General features: G+C 25.7%; 2 protein-coding genes across 2 annotated transcripts in view; one reads left to right on the forward strand and one right to left on the reverse strand.

Annotated features, from left to right (window-relative positions):
* Rpiiic53 (RNA polymerase III subunit C53) overlaps positions 1–12,319 on the reverse strand; it is a 160,432-nt gene that overhangs the window by 3,297 nt on the left and 144,816 nt on the right. The window lies entirely within an intron of this gene.
* Positions 2,010–12,319, forward strand: part of Lmpt (four and a half LIM domains protein limpet) — a 58,649-nt gene continuing 48,339 nt past the window's right edge. Inside the window, exon 1 of the mRNA XM_074247841.1 lies at positions 2,010–2,464. Coding sequence (XP_074103942.1) covers positions 2,429–2,464 — 36 coding nt within the window. The 5' untranslated portion in view covers positions 2,010–2,428. The remainder of the gene's footprint in view (positions 2,465–12,319) is intronic.

Here is a 12,319-nt window from a genome sequence, read left to right on the forward strand (position 1 = left end):
TCTAAAATACGAGTAGAGCTATTGGGTAAAAGTTATAGCATCACAAAGATACATTCACGCTTTAATGCTCGATTTATCGATTGTTTAACGCTCAATTTAATTTCAATAATGTAGGCGTACAAGAACATGTACATGTGTGGTCAATGAACAATTATTAAATAACAATAATAATTATTATTATAAATATAATACAATGAATTATGACGATCACTTGATAACTAAGTAAAATATTTAAATATTTACAGTTACTTATTTGTTCGAATTATTCAATTAATCCAACCTAATTACAGTATTCAAATAATATGATAAAATGAGCTATTGTGATAACTTTTCAGCTCCACAAATTTTGCTAAGAAATATTTAAATTGAAATAATGAAATATTTTGACAAGTTTCGCATCATCATACACATTATTTTTATATTTTTGAGATACGTACTCTCAAGAGGTTCTTGAAAATTCCCAATTATCTTCTGAGTGGGAAAAAAAATAAAATAAAACAACGAAAGTAGGGCACTCTATTTTGGCATTTAAAAAATTTTATTGTCGCGTAAGAGGCTTAACTTTTTATGCGAAAACTTATTTAGTTACGAATTAAATAAAAAAACTTCTATCATAAAATTTCAATTTATCGAGGAGTTAATTTTTAAATGATAGAACAATTTTTTTATCAATTAATGTAATTTATAATTTTAGTTTTTTTCTTTGTAATCAAAAAAAATAAATTTTCAAATTATTTCTAGCTAAAACAATATAAATAATAAATATTTTAGATAAAAAAAATTACAGTTTTTTACTTTCTGAATTATTAAATTGCATCTGAACTTGAAAATTACAAAATACTAATCGGAAAATTTTTTTTTTTTAATCTAAATTGTTGAAAGATAAATTTGTTGAACATTCCTCCAGATAAAAACTAAAAATAGTTTTTAATTAACAAAATTGTTAAATAAAAAATATTTTCAGTATGGTAAATATTTCAGTAGTAGTAAATATAAGTCTACGGAGAATGAAAGAACACATTACACATATAACCAGCTGGTGATGAGGTCATCGTATGGTTTTTTACCCGTGGCGGCAGTTGCGACGCGGAGCTCATAAACGCCGGCCGCTATACTACTACATACTTCATGTGTCCAGTCCATCTCAACTTCTGCCGCTCTTGTCTTGTCTACCATATCGTTCACTAAATATTATTAATAATGTAATCTAGTAAGTGAATGTAAGCCAGTAATTGTCAATTCAAGTAACTAGTAGTGTAGTGTAGTGTAGTGTAGTGTAACGAAAAAAACCCAATAAAAATTTATTAAGCAATAATATTGTATTTTTTAATATTTTTTCGCGCCTGACAGATGCGCCACGTGCTTTTAGCTCGCGCTACTCACCCACACAAACTTAAATGCAAGTGCAAACTGCCGGCAACTAGTAACTTTTAAATAACTTGACAAAAAATAAATATTTTGCTGTTCAATATTTTTTTAAACAAGCTGATAGTTTTTTTTTTTCTACCGACTAAATTTACAATTAAAATTCAATCACAATAACTTTGGTGACGTTGAATTTTTTTTAATCGAAACTTTACTTGAGGAATAATTTAGAGGGTTGAAAAACGAATAAAATATTATTTTGACTTGATTGCGATTGGAGTACCAAATGATTGACAAAATAAATAGTTGATTGCGATCGAATGTTTGCTCGGAATATTTGACGAAGTGAAAAAATATTTTTAGTGAGCAATAGCGATTTGTTTACTCGATGTGTTTGAAAAGAATTGTAGATTAAATAAAGTAATAAAATAAATAAATAGTATGCGCAGGAGTGATTGAAATTACCCCACGTGCGTTAACGAAATAAAGTATAACAAAAACCGCGCAAGCGCAAAACTTAACTCACTGGACTTGAGTTTTGAATTTCGTGGTGCTGTTCAAAAGTGCAAGGACGACGTGCGCGTTAACTATTCGTACGCTCCGAAATAATACACATTTTATTTCTATTTACATATACCTTTTTTTTTTTTATTTATTTTCTTTAATTTCAAGATTAATAAATTAACAGTATATTTATTTTTTTTCATTTTGTTTGCTTGAAAAATAGTGAAATTGACGAGTATCAATAATCGTGTTTATTATTTATAACTTTATAAGAGTTATTGTGAATAGTAATTTTTTTGGCTGTGACAAAGCGGTTTTTGACTTCTTAGTGCGTCATCGTAAAAAAAAGTATCTTGGATTTTTTTTCTATTTCAAAGTTGATTGAGTGATTAATATATTTATATTTGTTTTGGGAATTAATGACTCGAAAGTCTTTCATACGTACGATTAGCGGTTTAAAATCTTGATAAAAAAGTATCTCGACAACTCAGTGTTAAAAAATGTAAATTTTACGAGCTATTTAAACAATTATAGTCATCAGTTAAATTTAAAATTTGAAATGAACGGAGACAGGCTGATCGACGAGCAAGTGAAGGTAAATTTTATTTTGTTAGTTAAAAAAATTATTAGCAAGATAATTATCTTAAGTTTTAATTTTAATTATTTGTAATTTGGCGTAATTATAAGTCAGTTAATTAAAGGGTAGGTGAAGAGTACAAGAGGTACTTCTTGTTTGAAATTTAATTCAATTTGTGGCAAAGCAAGCACTGAGTGCAGAGTATTTGAGCGATTTAATTGAATAATCAGGATTGCAGGTGTACGTTTTTGTCTCAGGTGCGATTCTATGTGATGACATATTTTCTAAATTCGTAAAACCAGTATAAGTGAGAGTGTGTCCTTCAACTACACAAGTATGTATTGAATATATCTATATCTATGTCTATAGGTATTATATAGATATATACATTATACGAGGATTGCGATGTTGTGTGTATACATAACACAACACGCATGAGATGAAATTAATGTCGACTTTAATCGGCTGACTGCCTACATGCTCCAGAGACTTGAGAGAACTGAATGGCATTACGTGATCTTGAAGCAAAGGTTTGGAATAGAATTCCATTTATTGAAAGATAATTATTATTATTACTATATTATAATTCAAAAACTCAGAAGAAATATATCTAAAACAGGTATCGTCGTAATTTAACAAAATTATTTTGAAACTCTCGGCCATTATTTACAACATACATCGATTTCTTCATAGGTAAATTTTTATATATATGAATACTGAAGACAAATAATTATACTAAATGGACTAAATAAATTATACAGCTCATATATAATGAATGACGTACAAATAACTCAATTTCACGGAGAATGTGACCGTGAAATAATTCCCAAACACTAACTAATTATTTCAACAAAAATAAATGGAGTAATTTACTATTTTTCATAAAATTGTTTCCGCGTAACGCGATATGACTCGGAAGAAGGTACATAGATAACGATACATACGTACCTTATGTATCCTTGATAATTGTGTCTTGAGCAACAGAATTGTTTGTAAAATGAATGTTTTATTTAGAGTGTTAAGCCTATCATTTATCATAACGTGAATCACAACTTTTTTTTTTTTTTTTTTTTTTCTAGTACATAAGAGCTTATTTGTCTGTGTAAGAGTAATGTTAAGAAGTCTAAGTACAGTATTGTAATTTTTAATCGGGAGATCAATCAGCGGCAAAAAACTGTTTATTGACATTGAATCCGAATAGTTTGCTGTGAATTTATTTACTATTTATAAAAATACACCTGTAACTTATTTTATTTAAATTACGTTTTTATAACATAAGAATTTTTGTCAAATAGTGTGTGACGAAAAATCAATTGACATTAAAAGATCTATTGTCTGTCAAACAATGCACTGACACAATGAGTGTACGCTTATTTAAGTTCCATCTCCCACGTGGATTCCTTTTTTTTAGTTACAGCTTCTGGAGTTAGCTTTGTAATTTATTATTATTATTAATAATAATTTATTATTGTTGCTTTTATGATGTTGTAAGAAAAATACATTTAATATAAATGAAAATAAAATTAAAGGTTGTAAGATTTATTTAATTAAAAAATAGCCTGAGATTATAGCGGATAAGAAAATAGTGTAATTTAAGTTATGAAGAAAACACGCGAAGCGGTAGATAAGAATTTATAATAAAAAAATTTTATAGCCAAACGTTTTTTCTGCAAATTTTATCTTAACCAAGTATTGACTATTTATGGCAGCTAATCGAATACATCGATGCAATTAAAGTATGGTTCCTTTCGCGCGTATTTAAAACATAGCCTTAGGGCTTATCTGTTAGGAATGTTGGATAGATCTGTATCTAAAAAAGGAAAAAAAATTTAATCGTTTAAATATTTTCATTTACTTCTAATGATTTATTTATTATATATTGAAAATATGTTTCAGGTTATTTATTAATTTTAATTATTTTTATTGAGATGTTTTATTTATTTGGTTCTCTATCGTAACAAGATATACGATTGTCCGTCCCAAAGTTAAGACGGTCATAAAGATGCATCGATTTATATCAGCATTTGAAAGTGTGTTGGTGTCTCTGTTTATGAGCTCTTAGCTGTTAGAAAATAAAATCAAACATTTAAATTGTTGAGATAAATTATTTTTGAAATTGCGAAAGGTGATATGGAATAAAATGCATTTTAACATGACAAAAAAATTTTTATTATTTCAATGAGAACGTTTTACAAAAAAATAAATAAGTAAAAATATATTTTATTCAAGAAAGTTGTAGCTGTTGTTTCTGAAGATTACGGGAATATAATTACTTATATACATTATCTTTCCTTTCCATTTGTATTTCTCTTGATTAAACTGTGAAATCAACAGATTTACTTATGGTGTTAACGGTAATTTTTATTTGTAGTTAAAAATTGGAAAAAAATTTATAATCATGCGCTTTATTAAAAGTTAGAATTATTAATTTTAATTACCCGAATAAATACGAGATATAAAATGATAATAATAAATATTATTAATATTATTATTATATATACATATATAAATAAAAAGTTTATTAAGCTTAATAAATAAACTCTTCAAATATATATATAAAAAAAAATTAATTCGATCTTTTTGAAACATAATTCCAAACAAGTGTAATTCTTTGAAAATGAACAAAAACAAAGTTTTTTTTTCTCTTAAATCAATAAAAATTAAGAAAAAACTATAACAGCGGAATTGGAAATCTAACTCTTAATAAAAAACAACCAGAAATACGATAAAAAAATGTATTGTGCTCATGCGAAGTCCTTTTAATTAAACCTAAAAATTTTTATTTTTATAAATAAAAAAAAAATACTGTACTTAAAAATGATCATGTTTGTATTAGTGAATTTACCGACAAAAAATTTATTGTAATACATATCGACATTTATTGGTGTTTGTCTATTTTTTCCCAAACTATACCAAGTAAATTATTTTACTTCTAGGATTGATATACTTAGTCAAAGAGCTTTTGTATATTTTTATGGGAACAAATAAATGAACTATAAAAAAATTATTTTCTGAAGAATAAAATTCCCACCGTCAAAAGCTTTAAAATTTTTTCTAGAACTAAGTTTACGAGTTATTTTAATTTAAATGCAAGCTTAATGACAACAGTAAATAAAGTTTTAAAATGCTCTAATTTAAATTGAAATTCTTCTGAAAGTTTTAATTTACCGTAAGAAGACATAAAGATATTGTGAAGAATTTAAATTTCGTAAATTTAGTAAAATTTTAAAAATGTCAAACGCCAACGAAAATTCTACCAGTATCTAATTTCTATACATAAATTTATCGTACACTATACGTACGTATTCATGATAAAATAACAAGGGGTTTGTAAAATCGATTAAGTGATTGTCCTAAAAATATACTAAAGTAAGCTTGCGTGATTCAACAAATTTCAAAGCGTGCAATAATTAAATATCGCTAAAAAACCTCCGAGATTACACTTTTTGTGTTAAACAAACAAGAACACAAATTACCTGTCTAATTAACTAAAAGGCGTGCGATAATAAGAAACGCAAGAATTTAGAATTATTAAATAAGCAAAGAAGAGGAAAGCATTCAATTTATAAGAATGAATTTTTTATTCAAATAATTCAATTATTGTACTTTGAATAAGTCATTTAATTGATTGAATTTTTTATTGTAATTTCACCGTTTTAAATAAAAATTCGGGCTTAAAATATTTCAATTAAATCGTTGGCTAATTTATCGAGTAAACAAATAATTTCTGGGAGGTAAATAAAAATATTTGAAGATTTAACGGGCTAAGTAGGTCTTTTGGATAGTTGTGTAAGTAAACTATAAAACGACCACACCTAGAGAGTATTATCGAAGCTGCACCCTCGAGTCCCTCATGATCGACTAAACCTTCGGTACTGTTATGTTGGAATCTTTGAGTGTTTCCTTTTCAAGGAAAAGAAGAAGGGGGTATCTATTAGTTAAAAAATTGTAAAAAACATGAAGCAGATTTAATAAATAAAAATACAAAGCTTTTAAGGTCACTAAGATTCACACAAATGCTTCTTATTAAGGTAGTACCCTCGCCAGAGGCGTTTTCTTAGGAATTTTTTCTAAATTTTGGCAGATTAATATTCATATAATTCTTCATCGATTGACGCAAATTGAAATTTTTTGACCATCTAGTTTCAGAAATATTTAATTTCAAAGTTCGAATTTTCAGAGGAGGTTATGCACTGTGATATACGGGATACCGAAAATTTTACTCGTATATTTTATTATAACTAAGAAACTTTTTTTAAGATTTTCATAAAAAACTAAACTACTATTAAAAAACAGCTATTATTTGTTTTTTTCAAACTTTCATTGATTTTTACCATCTAGATTTTTAAATATTATTAAAAAATAACTGTATTATTCAAAAATAACCATGAGTAGAAGTGAGTAAAGAATAGCAAGTGAGAAAGACAAAAATATCCTAAACTATACCCAAATTTACTCGCACTATATGTCGCGAGGGTACTACCTTAATTTTTTATTTATTTTTATTTCATAAGTTTTCTTATTTTTATTCACAATATTGACGTAACTCAATAACTTCTATTTGTGTATTGGCAATCAATTTCTCCGTCAATGTTTATTGACGGAGTATATTCATAGTTGGGAAGAAAATGCGCGTTACATATTAAATATACCTGTAGGTAGTAGATCTCAATTTGCACTATTGTTTTTCTTATGATATTGAAAGTTCAACTTGTAAGGCTACTCAATAGCTTGTTTTATTGTTTTCCTTATATATCATACTATACTGTGCAATTTCTCTAATTTAACCTTGTAATTCACCGCTCTGCTATTTCCTTCTTTGTTTTTCTTCTCTTGTTCCCTTATTTCATGTCAAACTTGATTTGCACTCTCTTCAGTAATTAATTTATCGCTGCTTGGATTTCCTAGCAGTACTTAATGTGTTTCCGTTGATAAAACTACACATTATTTAGAATTCAAAGTTAATATTTTCCACTGAAAACTTTTAGCTTTTACTTTGTGAATATTTTTATTAATAAATATAAATAAAAACTTGGTAGTTTTAAGTAATAAATGCTTTTTTATTGGATTCTCTTTAACTTCTCGAAAGAAGTCTTCCAACAGAAACTTAAATGAAGTTAATATTAAATGATAAAAATCCTATAGGATTAAATTTAAATTCTTATTTAAAATTAATGGGGGTTAAGTATAAAAGTTAGCTTGGAATTTTAGCTACAAATTGACTAGTAAGAAGATTTTTTTAATGTTGACGTTATAAATTATAAAACAGGCTCTTAAAAAATTATTTATTCATTATAATGAGTAAAATAACTAAGAGTTTTATAGGGATATGTACACTCTTTAAAACGACATTTTTTTTAGAATATTTTTGACAAGATGTAATTGGAATATTAATTTGAAGGTAAATAATAATTAAAATTTTATAGTTTTGACATTAATCACTTATTTATAGTTATTAAATCTATGTGGCATGGAATTTAGGAGTCTACATAGTTTTAATTCTTATAGATTACACTGATATTTATTCTTTACTTAGTTACAATACAACGTAGTTATTATTACCGGAAATATTAATAAATCCCATTGTACATAGTATTATTTATGATTTTATTAAAAATAAGATTCGTATCAATGGAAAATGATAAATGTAACTATTTTCTTTTCTCCGTGTAAAATTATTGAAAAATCAATTTAAACTATTGTCGATAAACGAATGCATAATTTATAAGCGATTGCCGCTCCTTGACTGATAATTTTTTATTCCTTTTATCATAAGTACAGTGCTTTAAAAATTTTTTATATCCGTTTCATAACAACTAACTCTACTACTAACTTATTTGCACAAATATTTTTTCCTGTGATTATCAATGATAATAAAAATATTTATAGTTTTTATTATTGATTTGACTGTACGATAAATTATTTAGGTGGTTTACTTAAAGATTCAAACCGTTTAAATTCCATGGCTAAATATAAACATCCGACAGCGACACATTTTAAATTCCAGTACGATTACTAAACATCAGAGGTTTAAGATTTAAAAATTGCAGTAGCAATACTTAATACTTCGAGCTTAATTGAATTGTACGAGCGTATAAGTAAGGAAATAAAAATATTCTCCTATAAATTTCATATAAATTGCTAATTGGCGTTATAATCTGTGTATAATACAAATATATATACTGTAATAAAAATTTGTAATCAACGAAATTATGTTATAAAGCGGATTAAAGGCATAAAAAGATAAAGATATAATATAATGCTGATATTACGTGACATAAGGTATTAAGACTTGTATATCTCTGGAGTAATGTGATGTCAAATATTTTTTGATGATACGAAACACGTCATGTAATATTATATAATTTTACTCCCGAGGGAATTTTCACATAGTTACTTACTTTGACGAAATGTTAACCACTTATTACCTCATCAATCATCAAACAAATATAATTAAAATTATAAATGAACTTTGCAATATTTCGTTCAAATATTGTCAAAATTATTGATCTAATTTGGTGGGTCATGTAAATAATTATTATTATTTATTTGAGGAGTTGATAAAAAAAAATTTAATTGAAGAGAAAAAAATTTTGAACCAAAAAAAAAAATTTTTTTTTTGAAAATAATGTTTTTGTTCAAATTTTTGTATTGTTTTATTATTTATTAATTTAAACAAAAAAAAAAATTCTAAAATTTGAAGTTTAAATTTTCTTGTAAATAATTTAATTTTGCAAACGTCTTTATTATAAATTTTATTTTTCAGATAAAAATATTAATAAGAAACTATTTTAACTCATAAATTTTTTTAGAGTAAGTGAAAATAAAAATAAATACATAAATAAACATTTAACACTAGGCAGAGTGTTGAATCCATTAGTTTTTCAATCAAAGTCCGTTTCCTTTCATACTGATGATTAAAACCAAGTGTCGTATGTTATGTATTTGCTATTTTAATGCGCGGGCGTATTTGACGACAAAGTAATAGCATTTATATATGTATGTACATTTTATAAATATAAACGCATAAATAAATAAATATATGGTGTTGTATATAAATAAAAGACGATTGTCCAAGTCGAAGGAGCACATTATATAGAAAAAATAAAATAAATAAAATGATGACTACGTCACTCGTGAGAAGGAGCCGTGCGACATATAAAAAGGAAACTGTAGGTTGCTTTGTTAACTTTTACGCCTCGCCTCAGGTGTTGCACGGATATTTTTTTTTTATTATTAAATATATTTAAATATACGTACGGATATTCTGCGTATAAATTTAACAACTTTTTCCCGCATTAATACAGATGGTATAGTAGTTTGGAAAAAATAAATGGTAACTGTTATTGTTTATTATTATTTTAATCATCGATATTTTCTACGACAAATTTGATTTACATTTAGGACCAATTTTTGAATTGGAAATTTTTTTTATGTGCGGTTAGAGGTGTGTCGACCTCATAAAAAATAATGAAGTAAATAAACTTTTATTTTAGAGATATTTGTAACATTAAATTTTTCTAATTGATAGTAATATTGATTAAAATTGCAGTTATTAAATCATATTCGCAATTAAGAATTATTTTTACATTCAGGAATTTATTAAATCTATGAAAATAAAAAGATATTTATAATTATTTGAAGTTGTAAGAATTAAATATTCAATTACGATGATGTAAATGTAATAAGAGTAATTTTAGGTAATAATAACTCGTTTTGAGTTACTAGGTGTACTGTAAAAATCGTTTTTAAACATTTTAATGATTAAACATTTCTTTTTGAATTTTATAAATATTTATATAAAAAATTAGTATTTAAAATGTTATCAGTTTCAACGAAAGTAACGTGATGTAATTAGTTTAAAATTTTTGTAAATAATAATTAATCGAAAATATTTTTCTGTTAAAAAATATTTCAAATATCAATTACTAATTTTTTATAAAATATTATAATAAATTAAAGTATACGCGTGATCACAAGGATGTATTTAAATAATTTGTTTTTTCCTGTTAAAACAATGGATGATAATAATAATTATTTTGACAATAATTAGATTATTATAATTGATACTGTTATGATAAATATCAAGTAATAAATAAAAAAAGTGTGATATCACTTCCGACGGGCTGATGTCATATTTATATAAATTATAATAAGTACTTTTTTGTATGACTATTCTTGTATTCGAACGACTAAATTGTAATTTGAAGGTAACAAGTAGAGTAGATTAATGTTGAATGACAGTGATGATTGCGATGAACTGATAGATAGTTAATAAGCGTGTGTAAAAGGCGGTTTATTTTGTTTAACCGTAGGAGTTGATTTTTAAAAGTTAAGAGAGAATTATTATATATCAATATAACTCATATTATATCAGATATAATACAGTATATATTAATAATAACAATAATAGAGAAAGGGAGGAATCTGTTGAGGAAGCGGAGAAGAAGGAACAAGAGGAGCTGGAGGAGGAAAGAGAGAAAGGACTGAAACTAAAACGTGCATCGCATCTTTCGAGATTACTAAAAATTTATATGAATTATGTATTACCTGATTTTTTATTTTATACTTTTTGGCGTGGGCTACGAGCATAGAAAAAAGTTTAAGACGTAACGCAACGCTAGTCAAACTAACGAGCTGGATCATGGGGATAGTGATAGTCTTTTTATTGGTCTCGTTATATTTTTATTAATTAAATTTTATGGTGATAGTTAAACTTTTTATTGGGTTTTTATTTGTTTCGAAATAAATTAAATTTTTATCATTATTATTATCATCATCATCATTCTAGCCATTATAATTATCATTATTAGTAACATAATTATTTTTAATTAGCGAAGAGATAAAGTCTAAAGACTCGACATGCTTAAAATGAGCAAAAAAAAAAATAAAAATTTAATAGCTATTTTAATTAAATTTTTACTGTAGTTTTCTATTTAAATTTTAATATCGACGGTATCGCTTATTAACAAGTATAGTGTGTTCTTTAGACTGTAGAGGGATTACTCGCCGATAATGCTGTAAGCTGTATTATTACAACATTTGAATATTTATTGCATTCTTATAATCAGTATCACTCATCACTCGCAGAATAATTGTGAGAAAATTTATTAATTCTTAATGTAAAAATAATTAGTTACAAAGTATTAGTTGTAACTCTGTGATATTTAAGAAGATAAAAGATTGTTTATAAAAAAAAAGAAAATACCGTATGTTTTGAATAGTGATGCATGATAATGATTAAGATTAAAGCGACGAGAAATTATTGTATTGAAAGGGATTGTGAAATTACCAATGGGATTTCATTATCGTAAAATATAAAAATCTAAAAATGTCCATTCTCTTCTATTCGCCATTTGAGCCACATTCGCCGTATAGTATCGGAACATTGTGTAGAGCAATGTAGACCTGCAAATGACTCATCGTTGTTACAAATCAGAGCTATTCAACTCGTATTTTTATTATTTTCCCTTCGATGTATTTAATAACACCAAACACAATGGCCCGTACTTTTAAACACATATCACTATTTTAATTAAATTATATTTAACTGTCAATTATCACCCCGATTTACTACTAATACCAGAATGATAATAATAATAATTTTAATAAAAAGAACAGCCCAGCCGGACAAATAAATTGCAGTAATAAAAATTTTTTTCCAACCAAAATAAATTGTAATTAATAGCTATTAAATTTAATAATGTCATACTAATAACTTCCTTTTCTACTTAAAATAAAATTCATTAAAAAAATTCTTTACTCAATTTATTATAATTATTTCATAAAATGATAATTAATTAATATAATCGCAGTATTTAGCCAGAACTTTTGTTTGTAATAAAGTTAAAAAAATTAATTACGATATTGTTA

The sequence above is a fragment of the Cotesia typhae genome, unplaced genomic scaffold (assembly GCF_013202065.1).
Source record: "Cotesia typhae breed Kobodo isofemale line unplaced genomic scaffold, CoteBio_Ctyphae contig_5, whole genome shotgun sequence".
NCBI classification, from domain to species: Eukaryota; Metazoa; Arthropoda; class Insecta; order Hymenoptera; family Braconidae; genus Cotesia; species Cotesia typhae.